This window comes from Prionailurus bengalensis, chromosome E3 (assembly GCF_016509475.1).
Source record: "Prionailurus bengalensis isolate Pbe53 chromosome E3, Fcat_Pben_1.1_paternal_pri, whole genome shotgun sequence".
Taxonomy (NCBI): Eukaryota; Metazoa; Chordata; class Mammalia; order Carnivora; family Felidae; genus Prionailurus; species Prionailurus bengalensis.
Window position 1 is genome coordinate 9,728,962 of NC_057357.1, and position 17,698 is coordinate 9,746,659.

Here is a 17,698-nt window from a genome sequence, read left to right on the forward strand (position 1 = left end):
TCATTATTACATTATATGTTAACTAACTTGGATTTAAATTAAAAGAAAAAAAATCCCAATGTGAAGAATCCGGTTGGGAAAGAGCAGCTGAATATGGGAAAGAGAAGACTCACAGATGGAGAGAGGGAGGTCCTCGACGAGGCAGAAAGACACGGGGTTTGGACAGCGGGGGACATCTCCTCAGGCCAGGTTAGAAAGGAAGCAGCAGGAGGAAAGGAGGGGTGGGCGCAGACCCACGAGGGGATACAGGTTTGGGAGCAGGGTGATGGCAGACCTCCCCTCAGAGGTTTTCCTTCTCTGAGAAATGGAAAGCATGATCAGGCCTAAGAGCCAGGAAACAAAGTCCTGAGAGGCGCCGGGCTGTGTCTCCCTTTTCCTCTCTTGGCCTCATCTTCCCAACCTGCAGGATAAGCAGCTTGGTCTGCACCCCTAGTCCCCAAACTTGTTTGATCCTCAGGAAGTTTTCAAAAATACACTTTTGGGGGGTGCCTGGGTGGCTCAGTCGGTTAAGCGTCCGACTTCGCCTCAGGTCATGATCTCACGGTCCGTGAGTTCGAGCCCCGCATCGGGCTCTGTGCTGACAGCTCAGAGCCTGGAGCCTGCTTCAGATTCTGTGTCTCCCTCTCTCTCTGACCCTCCCCCGTTCATGCTCTGTCTCTCTCTGTCTAAAAAATAAATAAACATTAAAAAAATTTTTTTTTTAAAATACACTTTTGGGAGGCCCTACTTGTGAATCTCTGGGGTTAGAAGTGGCGGGGGCAGGAATCTGTATGTGTGTATATATGTGTGTGTGTGTGTATATATATATATATACACACATATATGTATGTATGTATGTATGTACATGTATACATGTACGCGCATATATACACACAAATGTATGTATATATACATGTATGTATATATGTACATGTATACATGCACATACATATATGTATGTGTATATATATATAACATGTATTTAGTTTTGAGATAGTGCAAGTGGGAATGAAAGAGAGGACAGAAGATCCGAAGCGGGCTCTGTGCTGACAGCAGTGAGCCTGATGTGGGGCTCAAATTCATGAACCGCGAGATCATGACCTGAGAGGACGCTGGACAGACGCTCGACCGACTGAGCCACCCCGGTGCCCCCAAGGAATCTGTATATATTTTTAAAGTGGCCCCGGGGCTGATGTGGGTGCACTGCCCTGCGGAGGCGAGAGGCGCTTCAGCTTTGAGAGTTTGTTGTTCCAGGGGGAAGGTGCAGAATTCTAGCACAGCATTTCATGGGAGCTGCAAACTATAGAATAAGCCTCCTGCCACTTCTTGTCACCTATAACTACAACAGCCCCAAAGCTCAAAGGGTAACTCAAGAGGAACAACAGCAAGGCACAATCAGCAGCAAGATCAGGGCCCTGCCTGAACGCGAAGCCCACCGCATACACTCTGGCTCCTGTGACCATGTTTCCAACCCCCCAGTGGGACGTGGGTCAGGGTTTAATCAAGGGGACTCCCAGGCGGCAATAGTTGGAGCAGGGCTGTTGCAGGAGCTCAGGGATGCTTGGCAGAGCTGCCTTTCTGAAACCTGAGCCCTGGGGGTAGGGGGAAGGGGAAGGAGGGGCTGCCTGGCCCTGGGAATCTACGTCTGCCTCCCCCCTGCACCGCCCCCTCCCCTGCAGCCAGGAGCTCCTCCTCTGCCTGGGTGCCCCTTCTCTGGGGCTGCTCCAGACTGTGCGGGTCACCTCCACTCTCCCTTTGCCTCCCTCCCTCTGCCCCTGAGGTCTGGTGGGGACAGGCTGGGGCCACGAGTGAGCTCCATGGACGGGGACTTGGCCTCAGCTTATCTTCCAGCTTTGGAAAGGAAAGAAGAAAGGACTGTGCTGATTTGCATTTGGGGGATTCTTCCCCCTCCTAAACTACTGGGGGCAGAAAAAGTGATTTGAGATTTAACCTTGGATTGACCGTGGAAGAAGGGACAGAAAGAGCCCAGAACATTCACCCAGGTATGAATACTTCACTTCTGCTAGAGTGTGTGTGTGTGTGTGTGTGTGTGTGTGTGAGAGAGAGAGAGAGAGAGAGAGAGAGAGAGAGAGAGGGAGAGAGGGAGGATGACAAGTTTTCTACTGGTTGGATGTGGAATTGCCCTTGATGATATCCCGGGCCCCTCTGACTGCTTCATTCTATGATTCTGCAGCCCTAAACTTCATTCATTCAGTCATTCAGTCATTCAACAAACATTTCCTGAGTGTCCACCCTGTGCCAGATGGTGCCATTGAACAAGATCTGGCACTTGCCCCAAAAAAGGTCCACAGATAGTAGTAACAATAGCAGTAGCTCCCACACATACGGTGGGTCAGGCACTGGGCTAAACCTTCTATAAACTTTAGCTCTTTAGGGGCACCTGCGTGGCTCAGTAGGTTAAGCCTCCAATTTTGGCTCAGGTCATGATCTCACGATTTGGGAGTTTGAGCCCTGTGTTGGGCACTCTGCTGTCCGCACAGAGCCAGCTTCAGATCCTCTGTCTCCCTCTCTCTCTGCCCCTCCCCTGCTGTGCTGTCTCTCAAAAATAGGTAAACATTTAGGAAAAAAAAACAAAAACCCAAAACTTTAGCTCCTTTGACCTAGCCACAATCGTCAGAGCTAAGTATATTACTAACCCGATTTTACAGATTACAATAGTGAGGCTTAGTGAGGTGAGATCACAAAGCTGGTTGGTGGTGGAACTGATGCTTCTGACCACTGTGCTGTGCTGCCTGGCCCGCCCTGTAAAGGCAGAAGATGCACTAATAACACACAAAAGGAGGGAGTGTGAGAGCTTCAGAGAGTCACAGTTCCCGGAGGGCAGGGAACAGTTAAGTCTCATTTCCACCAAGGGTCCCAGGGGTGAAGCAGGGGCAGGCCCAGATCACTATGGAGTCCCTCAGCAAAGACAGGCCCGTGACTACGCCTCCTTGGAGTCCTCAGTCCCCATCTCCCAGCTGTCCCGGGTCAGGCAGAGGGAATACAAAAGCTGATTATTCCACTGGGGGCTGTTCTGGGCCCCATGAATGGAGTATTGAAAACCCTGTGTCCACATCCAGATAGGTTTTCAATCTCTCCCCAACCAGACTGTTTGTATACCCGGACGGAGGCCAAGCCAGGGGGAGATGGCAGGGGTCTCCTGCCGGGAGGTATCTCCCTCTCAATGTAGCCCAAACAGACCCATCCTTTAAACCAGGCCCCTATCTCCCCCCAGCCGTCGCATCACTGTCCATGCGCTGTATCGGCCTCTTGCTGGAGGTCTGCCAGGAAAGGGGACATAGGGTCTTACTGGGACGTGCATACATGGTGCAAATGTTCACTGAGTTGCATGCGTAGGATTTACACATGATGGGGCTTGTATACCTCACTCCAAAATTTGTTTATTTTTAAGGAATCTCTACACCCAACGTGGGGCTCAAACTCACAACGCTGAGATTAAATGTCGCATGCTCTTGGGGCACCTGGGAGGCTCAGTCGGGTTAAGTGTCCGACTTCAGCTCAGGTTTGTGAGTTCGAGCCCGTGGCGGGCTCTGTGCTGACAGCTTGGAGCCTGGAGTTTGCTTCGGATTCTGTGTCTCCCTCTCTCTCTGCCCCTCCCTTGCCTCTGCTCACACTCTGTCTCTGTCTCTCTTAAAAATAAATAAACAGGGGCACCTGGGTGGCGTAGTCGGTTAAGCGTCCAACTTCAGCCAGGTCACGATCTCGCGGTCCGTGAGTTCGAGCCCCGTGCCAGGCTCTGGGCTGATGGCTCAGAGCCTGGAGCCTGTTTCCAATTCTGGGTCTCCCTCTCTCTCTGACCCTCCCCCGTTCACGCTCTGTCTCTCTCTGTCCCAAAAATAAATAAAAACGTTGAAAAAAAAATTTTTTTTAATAAATAAATAAACATTAAAAAAAAAAAAAAGTCACATACTCTTCTGACCAAGCCAGCCAGGCACCCCTACTCAATCCAAAATACATGTTTTAGGTTTATTTATTTATTTTGAGAGAGAGAGAGAGAGCACATCAGACAGAGAGAGAGAGAGAGCAGGGGAGGAGTAGAGGGAGAGGGAGAGAGAATCCCAAGCAGAATCCGATGCAAGGTTCAAACTCACAAACCGTGAGATCATGACAAGATCAAGACCTGAGCTGAAACCAAGAGCCAGGTGCTAACCTGACTGAGCCACCCAGGTGCCTCTCAATCCAAAATTTAAAAAATAATCTTCGGGGTGCCTGGGTGGCTCAGTCGGTTAAGCGCCCGACTTCAGCTCAGGTCACGATCTCACGGTCCGTGAGTTCGATCCCGGCATCGGGCTCTGTGCTGACAGCTCAGAACCTGGAGCCTGCTTCGGATTCTGTGTCTCCCTCTCTCTCTGCCCCTCCCCCGTTCATGCTCTGTCTCTCTCTGTCTCAAAAATAAATAAACGTTAAAAAATAATCTTCAAGGCCTTCCCACCCCAAGAGGGCAGAGCCTCTCAAATGTCACCTATTCTCCCAGCCCTTCACCATTTTGGCATATTTGAGAGTCATGGGAACCATACTTCCTTGACTGTTTTTTTTTTTTTTTTCCTTAAATTGATTCTTTTCTTCTGATTTATTTATTTTGCGGGGAGGGGAGTGCAAGTGAGTGAAGAACAGAGAGAGAGACAAATCCCAGGAGGGACAGAGAGAGAGAGAGAGAGAGAGAGAGAGAGAGAGAGACGGAGAGAAGCGGGGCTCACTTGAAGTGGGCTTGTGCTTACCCAAAGCAGGGATGAGCTAACCTGATGCCGGACTCGAACTCCCCAACTGTGAGATCATGACCTGAGCCAAAGTCAGATGCTTAACGACTGAGCCACCCAAGCTCAGGTGCCCTCATTGCTTCTGATTTGTATTAACATTTTTTAAAAAAAATGTTATTTTATTTATTTTAGACAGAGAGAGGGCACAGCAGAGAGAGGGAGAGAGAGAATCCCATGAACTGTGAGATCATGACCTGAGCCAAAATCAAGAGTTAGACATTTAACCAACTGAGCCATCCAGGTGCCCCTGATTTAAATTAACTTTAAAAATAAACTTTATAGGGGCGCCTGGGTGGCGCAGTCGGTTGAGCGTCCGACTTCAGCCAGGTCACGATCTTGCGGTCCGTGAGTTCGAGCCCCGCGTCGGGCACTGGGCTGATGGCTCAGAGCCTGGAGCCTGTTTCCGATTCTGTGTCTCCCTCTCTCTCTGCCCCTCCCCCGTTCATGCTCTGTCTCTCTCTGTCCCAAAAATAAATAAACGTTGAAAAAAAAATTTTTTTTAATAAATAAATAAATAAATAAATAAATAAACTTTATAGGAGTGCCTGGGTGGCTCAATTGGTTGAGCGTTGGTCTTTGGCTCAGGTCATGATCTCGGTTTGTGAGTTCGAGCCCCGCGTCGGGCTCTGTGCTGCCAGCTCGGAGCCTGGAGCCTGCTTCGGATTCTGTGTCTCCCTCTCTTTCTGCCACTCCCCTGCTCATGCTCTGTGTCTCTCTATCAAAAATAAATAAAATGTAAAGAAAATAAATAAATAAAAATAAACTTTATAATGCTCCAAATAAATGGAAAACCAGAATCCTTTACTATAAACAGAAAGCATTGTAAAAAAAAAAAAAGAAAGAAAGAAAGAAAGAAAGAAAATAGGGGTGCCTGGTGGCTCAGTCGGTTAGGCGTCTGACTCTTGATTTCAGCCCATGTCATGATTTTGGCTCAGAACATGATCTTGGCTCAGATCAGGGTTTCGAGGTTCGTGGGTTCAAGCCCTGCACCAGGCTCCACGCTGACAGTGCAGAGCCTGCTTGGGATTCTCTCTCTCCCTCTCTCTCTACCCCTCCCCTCCCCTCTCTCAATAGAGAAAGAAAGAAGACAATAGTAGACATCCTTTCATCTCCCACTAAAATTATGTGGATTACCACCAGTGGCACCAGCACCAGGCTTTGGGATACGGTGCCCTGGAGGATAAACCCTGAGCCCTCGGCACAGACTCCGGGCCTGTGATGCTTTGGAACCAGGCAGCAGTCCAACTTTGTCTCCTGCCGTGGCTCCCACACACCCTCTGCTCCAGCCAGACCTAAGTCTTGTGCTCTACGCTCAGAGAGCCCAGCTGTTGCCCCCGCCGCCTCCACCTCCGCCTCCACTCAGAATGCCGAATCCAAGCGGAAATGTCACATCCCCCTGAGGCTCTCGCTGAGCCCCTTCCAGCTGGAGGAAGTGACTTAGGATCTTTATTTCCAGATGTTCCAGCTGTGACTTCTCCACCACCCCTTGATGGGACCATCTGAAAGGCCATCCACTGGCTGGATGCACGAGGAAGCAGAGATGCGAATTGGTCCCCAGCCAGCAGAGAAGAGCAGGGGGCGGGGGCTGGGAGACTGGAGCACTGGCTCTTCACGCCTCCCCCCAGCCCTGTCCTTCCTCCTCCTTTTGCCGCTGGGTGAGTGCCCTCCCCCCTCAACCCCGGACCCTTCCCTTGTCTGGCTCTTGGTTTTCCCAGCTGTAAAATTATGGTTTGTGAATGAGATTGTTTCCAAAGTTCTTTTCAGCTCTGACATTTGTTTAGGGTTGATGAAATCTAAGGGTCTGTCTGAGTTGGGGAAGTGGAGGGCTCGGTGCTGGAGGTGAGGGCTCGATGTAAACAGGGTCTGGGCGGTTAGGGGACACCGGAAATAGGGAAGGAGGGAAAGGAGTGGGCTCACCAATGGCTGTTGGAAAGGCAGCTGGTGGAATACATAGAACCAAATGACCGAGGGGCCATGCTAACTTGAGAAAGAAGCAACCGAGTCTCAGTTTCTTCATCTGTAAAATGGGCACACCAGTACACACCTCAGAGCATTGTCCTAAGGATTCTATGAGGCGCCTGGAGGCACATGAAGGTGCCTGAGAACCGTCACACCCTGCGCACAAGTGAGGGGCTTTTATGGGCTTGTCAATTTCCCACGCTGGGCCAGTTTCCCTGTTTCCTACCACCTCCCCCCACCCCGCCCCAGGCCATGTGCCCAGAATTGTGTGCTGAAGAAGAGTGTGTGGCTATTTGGGTAGGAATCTCGGCTCTATTCTTTGTTCTCTGTGTGGCCTTGAGCAAGTGGCCTCACTTCTCTAAACCAGAAGTTTCCTCGTGTGCGAACTCCTACCTACCTTATGCGTCCCACTGGTTAAGTTAGCCAGGCCACATAAAGCAATGGGCACAGTGCCTGACTTACACATAATGAGAGCTGAAGCAGAAGGCCTTGTATAGGTAAATCTTTGGGGGGATATCCTAATAAATCCCAAAGCCAATTGGCACACTTAAGACAGAGCTACTGACCGTCTGCTGAGTAATACCAGGAAACACACAGACAGGCAGAGCCACATCACCAGGCAGAAGGCCCAAGAAGGCTTGGAGACTGTGTCCAGAGATTGAGAGGAAACCGCATTTCTAGCTGAAGGCTCCAGGAAGGCTCTCCAGGGACAGGGACTCTGAGCTAATCTAGAAGGATCTGCAGGTTCTAACGAGCAGAACTGTTCAAGTAGACGAGACTGCAGGGTTAAAGACCCAGAGACAAGACTGATGGGAAATTAAGAAGTAAAGGAAGGCGGGACTCCTGGCTGGCTCAGCGGGTGGAGCGTGCAACTCCTGATTTTGGGGTTGTGAGTTCCAGCCCCACGCTGGCTGTAAAGACTACTTTAAAAAAAATTACTTAAAAATAAAATATTTCAAAAAATAAAAAAAGAAGTGAGGGGAAGCTGGCTAAAAGGCTTTGTAGAGAAAGCTCAGGATCTGGGACTCCTGCAGGAAATGGGGAGTCTTTGAGGCACTTCACAGCGGAGGGGGAGAAGCAGACAGACCCGTTTCAGGCAGGGAAAGTGAAGAGGAGGGGGATGATGGTAAGGATCATGGGGGGAAAGGAGGCTGTTCCCAGGGCCCTGTGGCCAAGGGAGGGGGCAGAGGGACCAATGCTTTTTCTCATTCTGTTTCAGCCAGCGCCCTACAGCCCACCCCACTGCCCTTTCCAGGTAGGTGCCCCGGCCCCTCCTGCCCATACCCTGCCCTGCCCCCAGGTACCCAGATGAGCAGATGGAAGGCCTCAGGGAATGACAACTAACCAGCCCTCCGTAACTCTAGATGCCCCCAAAGAGATTGTGCTAGTCTCCCCATTTTACAGAGAGGGAGAAATAAGGCCCGGAAGGGACTGACTGTAAGGCTCCCACGGCTTCGCAGCAAGGTGGGCGTCCTGCACATCAGGCCCAGCAATCCCCCTGGTGCCAGCCCAACCCTCTCCACAGAGCTGAGGCTGGTGGGGGGCCCGAGCCGCTGCCGGGGGCGCCTGGAGGTCTTGCACGGCGGCTCCTGGGGCAGCGTCTGTGACGATGACTGGGATGTGGTGGATGCCAACGTGGTGTGTCGACAGCTGGGCTGCGGCCTGGCACTGCCCGTGCCGCGGCCCCTCGCCTTCGGCCAAGGCCGAGGCCCCATCCTGCTGGACAACGTGGAGTGTGGCGGGCAGGAAGCTGCGCTGAGCCAGTGCGGCAGCCGAGGCTGGGGCGTCCACAACTGCTTCCACTACGAAGATGTGGCTGTCCTGTGCGATGGTAAGCAGAGACCTGTGACCCGGGAGGGCGGGCAGCAGGGTTGTATGGATGAATGAAGGGACTGGCATGGCAGAAGAACAGTCCAGAGGTGGCATTGCACGGTGTGGGGGAGGAGCCCCGGCCTCGTTGTCAGGGTCCCAGCGGCCCTTCTGCCTCATTGTGCGATCCTGGCTGAAGGAAAACCAGCATTATTGCTTCTATGTGGGGCCTTGATGGTTCCAGCCAAGCTCTCTCCCCATTTTGACAATCAAACAATTGGGGTCAACACTGGCAGTGAGGTCCGTTTGGTGTGGAGCTGCAGCAGACATCTCTGAGAGGCGTTGACCTTGAGAGTATTGGTTCTAGTTTTCAAGAAAATCGCCTGGTGGGCTCATTAAATAAAATACAGACGGTGGCCCCATCCCAGAGTTTCTGATTCTGCAGGTCTGGGGTGGGGCCTGGGAATTTGCATTTCTAATAAGTTCTCAAGTAACGTAATGTTGCTCTAAGAACACAAAGAACTTGTCTGAAGCTACTGCTTTCTGGACTCAGGGGGCCCCTTCTCCTCTCATACCCCAGGGTTCCTGGCTTTGACCCTTTGTGTGGCCAGAGGCCTTATGGCAGGTACCTTAGGGGTCCATGCCCTGCCGCTCACACATCCGGTGTGAGGATGAAGAACAGAAAGATCCATGTATCCTCCTCCCTTCCACCCTGCTTCCTTCCCAGAATTCTTGCCCACGCAGCCCCCAACAAGGAAAGTGTTAACCAGTAGGGCGCCCCCTACAACTCCCCAGAATGGGAAAGGTAAGTAGGGGCAACATGGGGACCACCTGGGTCATAGGAGAAGGACCCCGAGAGGAGTCTGCCACCCTTACCTTTGATGGTGGGAAGAGAGGGATTACCGATGGGTGAGCTGGGACATTCCCTTCCCATCCTGCCCCTTGGCTGCTCACAGTCTGGCTAGGGAAAGAGGAGGCATTCCTGTGGGATGATTAAAAATAGCACAGGGGCTCCGACTGACTTCAGCTCAGGTCATGATCTCACGGTTTGTGAGTTCGAGCCCCACGTCCGGCTGTGCAGACAGCTCCGAGCCTGGAGCCTGCTTGGGGTTCTGTGCCTCCCTCTCTCTTGGCCCCTCCCCCACTCACACTCTGCCTCTCTGTCTCTCTTTCTCTCTTTCAAAAGTAAATATTAGAAAATATATTTTTAAAAAAAGTCAGCACAGGGGCACCTGGGTGGCTCGATCAGTTAAGGGTCCAACTCTTGATTTTGGCTCACGTCATGATCTCATGGTTTGTGGGTTCCAGCCCAGTGTTGGGCTCTGTGCTGACAGTGCAGAGCCTACTTGGGATTCTGTCTCTCCCTCTCTCCTGCTCCTCTCTCTTGCATGCTATTTCTCTCAAAATAAATAAACTTAAAAAAAAATAGTCAGCTGAGGGCACCTGGATGGCTTGATTATTTACACATAAGACTCTTGGTTTTGGCTCAGGTCATGACCTCACTGTGAGTTTGAGCCCTGTGTCAGGCTCCGTGCTCCTGGTGCAGAACCTGCTTGGGATTCTCTCTCTCTGCACTCCTCCCGCATACACACACACACACACACACACACACACACACACTCTCTCTCTCCCTCTCTCTCTCTCTCTCTCAAAATAAACTTAAAAAACAGCACAAGTTGCTAAAGAGGTGAGGACCGGAGCTTAATCCAATGGGAAACTCAGATATGTACAGAAATATGGCTAATGACTGAGAACGAGAAAATGAAAAGTGCCCCCAAAGAGGGACAGATTAAATAAGCAAGGAAGCCCAGAGGAGGAAGAGGGTCTCACCTACTAGAGATATGGGAGGGCTTCCTAGAGGAAGAATTGTTGGCAATGCACCTGGAAAGGTGAGGTTCCTTTCACTGCAGGAGTAAGTGAGGAAACAGCAGAGTGTGGACCGGTACCAGGAAGGTTGGTTTGAGGCAGAAAATGACCCAAAGCCAGTTTGTCCTGATCCCACAAACCTCCCCCAATCTGGGACCGTGAGGAGGAAGTGCCTTCGGGTAATTGGGTGAGAAGCTTCTCCTCGGTTTTAGGTGCTGGGGCCCCATGCACTGTGGGTACGTGGAGGGCCTGAGGCATTGGGGAAGCACTGGATTGGGTGCACTGTTGGTGGGGGAGGCACAGCCCTGTGGGAAATGCTCCCGGCCCACCCCCCCACCAGGTGAGGGCAGCGTGCGCCTGGTTGGGGGCGTGGGCCCGTGTCAGGGTAGAGTCGAGATCCTTCATGGTGGCCTGTGGGGCACGGTCTGCGACGACGACTGGGGGCTGCCGGATGCTGCTGTGGTCTGCCGCCAACTGGGCTGTGGGGCGGCCCTGGCCGCCACCACCAACGCCTTCTTCGGTTATGGCACGGGGCACATCCTTCTGGACAACGTGCACTGCGAAGGCAGCGAGCCCCGCCTGGCAGCCTGCCTAAGCCTGGGCTGGGGTGTGCACAACTGCGGCCACCACGAGGACGCCGGCGCGCTCTGCGCAGGTGCGGGCTCGGGGGCGGGGCTGGGCGGGGACCGGGGCGGGGCCCCGTCCTGACGCGAGCGGAGGCGGAGGCGGAGGCGGAGGCGGAGGCGGAGGCGGAGGCGGAGGCGGAGGCGGAGGCGGAGGCGGAGGCGGAGCGGGGCTTGGTGGCTCCCCCCCGCCCCCCATGCACCCTAGTGCTCTCCGGGAAGGCCCCAAAATTACTTTTAACGTCTCAGTACTGCTCAGTACTGCTCTAGAAGTGCCTCTGAAAGTCCCAGTACTCTTTGTGGTAGGTTTCACGGTATTGTGCCACCAATACTCCAGAATTATTTAGCAGTACCCCAAGAAAGCCTCCGGAATTTTCTAGCAATTTCTAAGTGCTCTTCATGGAATACTCCAGAGTAAAGTAATAGTACTCTAGAATTACCCCAGAGCTACTCCAGAATTCTCTCACTGTAGCCCAGGTATGCCCCCAGAATTACCAAGCATAGCCGTCTGTAATCCTTTGTAATCTGTAACCACAATAGTGTGTTCACCCACCTGGTCCCTCTCCCATTTTGAGATTTTTCCTGAGCAAATAGGAATAATAGGGCCAGTAATGGCACTTCACAGATGGACTCCACTCTATAGCATATAAATTGTTTGCTCTGCCTCACAGCACACCAGGGGCCATTATTCCTGGTTTACAGATGGGAAAGCTGAGGCCCAGTGAGGCAGAGCCTTACCCGTGGTCACATAGTGAGTCCTGGCAAAGCCACAGCTAACCTTGCTGCACAGTCTCCAGCATGACTCTTGCCCTTTCTAGTCCCGTTTTATCTGCAGATGGGGATGAGTCTTGTGCTGTAAGCCCCTCAGGACTGTGCATGGCCCTCCCTGGTGGGTAAGGCCTTCTCTGTCTCTCCATCTTGGACACACACTGGGCTTCTGAAAACACTGGAGAGAAACGAAAGCATGTGTGTCAAAGCCCTTTATAAACTGCAATGTGGACACCTGTGCACCAAAAGTAAATTACAAACACTGTCAAGTAAGACAGATCCCCGCCCCCACCCCAGCTTGGGAGTAAAATCTGTTGTGCTCTCCACGGAGACCCTCCCATCCTCCCCTGACGGCGCAAGGCTGACCCGGAACCAAAACCTTGGCCTCTGACCCTGCTCCCTTCTCTCCTGCTCTAGTCCTGGGCCCCCCGACTCTCACCGCACTACCACCCTTGGCCACAAGAGAGGACTGGGCCGGGCACACAGAGCCAGAAGGTAAGGAGCCCAGCCTTCTGGGCTGGAATGGTAGGGACAAGGCAGACAGGGCTGGGAAATAGAAAGGCTGTTCTGGCTCTACTGGAAGGCGGCCCTGGCTAGCCAACCAGGACTTTCCGCCCGATGGTAAAGAGGTGGGCGAGAGAATCACGAGCAGATGGAGCAAGGATGAAATCCAGAGCTCTGAAAAGTTCAGCAAGGTGGGAGGAGACAGTAAGAGATTTCTTCAAAGCTCTGAGGTACAATTTGGGTGGGTGCTGAGGTTGGAAATCGAGAGACCTTGTGAGAGGGTTGAGCTAAAGGTTGAATGAAGGCTAGAAGCACATTGGGAATCCCGTCTGGAACTATCATTGAGATTCAAATTAGAATAATGCCTGGAAACAGGATTCGGTTCATTCCAATCAAGTTTCCTGAGGACCACACCGGACTACACGGCGACACTAGGATTGAGGCTGAGTGTGGGGTGCAGGTGTGGTACAGCTGGGGGCTCGTAGGCATCGCTGTGCCCTGTTGTAGGCCGGAAGGCCTCCTCGTCCCCTTCACATGCTCTAGAGGCCCTGTCTCTGCAGCTACAGGCGTTGGTGCCCTGCCTTCCAGGGAGATGGCACTGTTCACCACAGCCACCTGGGTCGCGGGGAAGAAAAGTAAGTGGCAGAGCCAGGGTTCTGTGGGGGTGGGAGAGGGGTAGGACCGGGGCTCTGTCCCGGAGCCAGCGGCCCCAGCCCAGCCCCTATGGCCACGGGCCTGTGCGCCCCGCAGGCGGGCGGCTGCGGCTGGTGGGCGGTCCGGGCCCGTGCCGCGGCCGCGTGGAGGTCATGTACGCCGGGGGCTGGGGCACCGTGTGCGACGATGACTGGGACTTCGCGGACGCGCGTGTGGCCTGCCGCGAGGCGGGCTGCGGGCCTGCGTTGGGCGCCACGGGCCTCGGCCACTTCGGCTACGGGCGCGGCCCCGTGCTGCTGGACAACGTGGGCTGCGCCGGGACGGAGGCCCACCTGAGCGACTGCTTCCACCTGGGCTGGGGCCAGCACAACTGCGGCCACCACGAAGATGCCGGCGCGCTCTGCTCAGGTGAGGTGGCGGCGGGACCGCGCAGAGGCGCGCACTGCCGCGCGGGCGGGGCCGCGCAGCACGGCCTCCCGGGAATGGGCGGGGCCGCGCGCAGACGCGTACTGCGGCGGAGGCGGGGTAAGGCTGCCTCTGAGAAATGGGCGGGGCCGTGCGTGAGGGCTCTCTGCGGCACTGCAGCGTGAGAGGGGCTGGAGAGGACGCGCACTCCGCAGAGAGGCGGAGCCCGACCATAGACGCGCTCTGCGGCTGCGCAGCATGGGCGGAGCCGGGAAGGGAGCGCCCTCTGCAGTGAGAGGGGGGTAGGGCTTGGGGCGGGCGCGCCCGCTGCGGCAGTGAGGGGAGGGCGAGAGGCGGAAAGCTAGGGACAAAGTCTGGAAATCTGTGTGAAGGGAGGGGCAGGGTCTCTTTCTATCTGCTGAATCAAGGACCCGCAAAGCTCTAGGAAGCAGAGTTGATCAGCTTTCGGGGAGCAAGCGTCTGACCTTTGAGAATCAATGGAAAGGGGTGTTTGTAGAGTCTGACCTATTTTAAAATGCTCCTGTTTATTGATTGGTGTGGGAAATGCGATCTTCACCCTCCTTTGGTGCCCTTGGCCTAGGAGCCTTGGCCGCAAAGGGGTAGCTACAAAGGGTCCTGCTTTGGTTTCCAGGGTGAAAGAATCACAACCCCATTTCTGATCCAAGTGGCAGAAAGCAGTTCTCCTTCAGGGTCCTGTGAGGCCCTCCCTGTCCCTTAATCAGGCTCCCCTTGGGAGGGTAGACGGTAACCTGGCCTCAAGGAACATGTTCCCTAATGTGACAGCCACCTCTTTTTCTTTGTCCTTGCTGAGCCAGGCCCAGAGGAGCTAGGACTTCAAGTCCAGCAGGATGGTTCTGAGACCACCCGGGCGCCCACTCCTCGGCCCAGGGACGGTAGGTGCCCACAGCCCCAAAGATGGAAGTAGAGGCGTTAGGATCGGAAGGACCAGAACTGGGGGAGATCACAGCCTGAGGTTACACAGCTCAGCAGATTTGTACCAGGTTTGAGAACCTTTGTTTTGTGTTAGTCTCTGTTCTCGTTAATAAGGGTATGGTATCCAGAAGAGGGAGGTGGATTTTAAGGGAGCAATCTTAGAGATTTCTAGAGATGGGATCAAAATAAGGGGCTCCTTCCTGAAGAGATGAAAGGAAAGAATTCAATTTTAAGCCTGTGGGTGAGGGGAGATGATAACCTCCAGGGGACACAAGCACAGTCTCCAGAGAGTGGCACTGGGGCTGAGGGTCTGGGGTTATGAACAGAGGACTAAGGAAAGAGCAGACATGAAGCACTCAGCAGGGACACAGCACCCCACAAAGGCTCGTACACATTCTTCCAGTCCAGAGACTGAGTCTAGACTGCCACCCAGCTTATTTTAACCTGATTTATCTGCCCTTGTCCATCGGCCCCCAGAGCAATGCTGTGTCTGACATCACTACCCTTTGCCTTTTCTGTCTACCCCTTCCAAGGCCTGGCATGGGCCAGCCCCTTCCAGCCCTGGGCCTTGTCTCTCCACAGGGCACCTGCGTCTGGCCAATGGAGCCCACCAATGTGAGGGGCGCGTAGAACTCTTCCTAGGGCAACGGTGGGGCACTGTTTGCGATGACGCTTGGGACCTGCGGGCAGCCACTGTCCTGTGCCACCAGCTGGGCTGTGGCCAGGCCCTGGCAGCCCCCGGCGAGGCCCACTTCGGCCCGGGCCGAGGCCCTATCCTCCTGGACAATGTCAAGTGCCGTGGGGACGAGAGTGCCCTTCTGCTCTGCTCTCACATCCGCTGGGATGCCCACAACTGTGACCACAGTGAAGACGCCAGTGTCCTGTGCCAGCCATTGTGACCCAGCCCATTCTGCAGACCATCTCTTCTGGGAGCCTGCTGTGGCCTGCCCCTCTTCCTCCAGGAAGCCCTCCTCCTCTGACAACTTCAGTTCACTCTGCCCTTCCCTCCTCTTGCCTGGGAGAGAGGCTATTCAGAGAGTGTGGTCCTGCATGGGGGAGCCTGGCTCTACCCAGGTGACATCACCTGTCACCAATTATTGTGGGCCCAATTCAATAAGAGTTCCCACTTGCGGCTCAGCCAGAATATAAAATGGGGGGAAGGGAATGACTCATAACTGTTTTCTTCGGTGGGGCTCCTGTTACAACACCTGACCCTGCCTTCCTGGACCCTGGTCCAGGAGGCTCAGGGGCTCTCTATAAATGGAGTATCCCCCCTCTCCCCAACCCATATTGGGAGCCCCAAGAAGAGGGAAGGCAGGAGAGACCCACAGCTCTTACCTTAGACTGCCTGTGGCTGCAGAAGAACCTGGGTCGTTGCCCTGGCCTTCTCCGTGAGGGCCCAGACTCAGATGGTGCTTGGCTGGACAAGGGGACTGGAGGGGCCAAAGCAGGGACAGCGGCCCCTCCCTGCAGCTGGAACCAACATCTCTGATTTATGCTGCCCCCACCACAGAGCCTCCACTTTGCAGTAGCGAAGAACCCTGGGGGCCTGTAGCCACCTGTTTATAGGTGCCAAGTCAATAAAGCATTGTCCCCCCCGCCCTCCACCCCTGTCTTTTTACTTGCAGGCACAAGTGTATCATTTGTGGCAGCAGCAAAGACTGGTTAGAACTCTCTGGAGGAAACCGGCTCGGGGATGGAGGGCCGTGCAAGAGCATCATCAGAGAGCTCTCAGCAGGCCCGCACAGTCTTGGAAGTGCTGACTCGCAGTATGAGGCCTGTAAGGCCCCGGAGGGTCCCCAAGCCCACCCCTGCTTGCCTTTTGCATATAGAGAAACTTAAGTCCTGCAGAAGGAAAGGGTCTGCTCCAAGACACGTTGCAAGGTGGGAGAGGCACTAGAGCAATACTCAAGAAAAAGCAGGGAGATAAAAGCAAAGCAGCACAGGGGCGTCCCCGGGGGCTGCTCTTGGGGCACCTCACCTGGAGCTCCAGGGGCAGAAAGAAGTGGGCGATCTTGCCAGAGCCGCTCTCAGCCCCAGGGTAGGTGACCTGCCTGTTTAGCAACTGTCCTGGTCAAGCCTCTGCCCTCCACGTCCAGCACACAGGCTCTCTCGTTTCCTATGGCTGCTGTACCAAATTATCACAAACTGAGTGGCTTAAAACAACACAAATTTATTATCCTACAGTTTTGGGGGGTCGCTAGTCTGAAATGGGTCTCCCTGAGCGAAGGTCAAGGTCTCGGCAGGATGCTGTTCTTTCAGGAGAGTCTAAAGAAGAATCCGTTTCCTTACCTTTCCAGCTTCTAGAGGCTGCCTGCCTCCCATGCCTGCTCGTGACCTCCTTGTAGCCAACAATTGTATCACTTGGACCTCTGCTTCCACCGCCTCATCTCCTTTCCTGACATTCCTGCCTCCCTCTTCCATCCTCTGAAACCCCTTGTGATTATATTAGACCCTGGATAATCCAGGGTACTCCCCCCATCTCAAGGTCCTTAACTTAACCACATCTACAAAATCCCTTTAGCCATTTAAAATAACACTGTTCAGGAGCTCCAGGGATTAGGACATAGACATCTTGGTTGGGGGGAGGGCATTATTCTGCCTCCCACAGGCTCCAGACCCGGGTCCTGGCTCCCAGCCAAGGAGTGAGGCAGACACTTGAGCTCCAAAGTCCATCAGCGCTTGGCAGTAATGGCTTTGTCTCCATTTGTTAGGGAGCTCCAAGACCCACAGTGTCATTGGAAGGATGAGGATCTGAGCAACGAAAGGAATGAAAATACTTAAGGACTCAGGGAGTCGGGGCAGAGGGACCAGCCAGCCTGTAGCCCCCAGATCTGAGTGCAGCACACTCAGATCTACTTAGCCACTGCGGCCACGCCCACATCCAAGTGTGTGTCTCCTTCATCCTGAGAAGTGTTACGGCTTCCCATCCCTGGATTCCTCTTTCGCATCTAAACAAAGTGCTTTCATCAGTACCAATGCTCTGCCCATTAACCCTCATAGCAGCCCTGCAAGAGAAGTAACATCGCCCCCTTTTACAGACAGGGAAAACTGAGGCTCAGGGAGGGAAACTGATTTGTCCAAGTTTCTCAGAGTTTCCCATGACAAAACCTAAGATTTCTCTATTTTTTTAAAGTAAGCTCTACACCCAGTGTGGGGCTTGAACTCATGACTCCAAGATCAAGGGTCACATGTTTTACCCACCAAGCCCACCAGGTGTCCCCTTAAAGCCTAAGATTTTGATGCCTCAATACTGGTCACCAACATGTCCAATACTCCCCTTCCTGGCACACGGTGGACTTGTACTTCCCTGCCCTCTTAAAGTGAAGCATGGCCCTGTGACACGCTTTGGCCAATGACATGTGAATGGAAGTACCCCTCATAGAGGAGCCCTCAAGG

At 53.8% G+C, this 17,698-nt stretch overlaps 1 protein-coding gene across 2 annotated transcripts; it reads left to right on the forward strand.

The window, feature by feature from the left end:
• Positions 1-1,667: 1,667 nt before the first annotated feature.
• SSC4D (scavenger receptor cysteine rich family member with 4 domains) lies at positions 1,668-15,906 on the forward strand. Of its 2 annotated transcripts, none has more exons than XR_006294175.1 (11): positions 1,668-1,982; positions 6,214-6,412; positions 7,936-7,971; positions 8,242-8,547; positions 9,253-9,330; positions 10,732-11,046; positions 12,200-12,277; positions 12,847-12,921; positions 13,037-13,348; positions 14,182-14,367; positions 14,882-14,991. XR_006294175.1 is itself a non-coding variant. In XM_043559820.1 (11 exons), the coding sequence occupies exons 2-11, from the start codon at positions 6,247-6,249 to the stop codon at positions 15,196-15,198; spliced, it is 1,761 nt and encodes a 586-aa protein (XP_043415755.1). In that variant the 5' UTR covers positions 1,668-1,982; positions 6,214-6,246; the 3' UTR covers positions 15,199-15,906. The 2 variants fall into 2 exon arrangements, 1 of the variants encoding a protein (XP_043415755.1); XM_043559820.1 differs by having other exon boundaries at positions 14,182-14,259; positions 14,882-15,906.
• The last annotated feature ends 1,792 nt before the right edge of the window (positions 15,907-17,698 follow it).

Coding starts and splice junctions, on each gene's coding strand:
- SSC4D (XM_043559820.1), top strand. CDS start 6,247: ATGGGACCATCTGAAAGGCCATCCACTGGCTGGATGCACGAGGAAGCA. Junction 6,413..7,935: donor CCTCCTCCTTTTGCCGCTGG/GTGAGTGCCCTC, acceptor ATTCTGTTTCAG/CCAGCGCCCTACAGCCCACC. Junction 13,349..14,181: donor TGCCGGCGCGCTCTGCTCAG/GTGAGGTGGCGG, acceptor TTGCTGAGCCAG/GCCCAGAGGAGCTAGGACTT.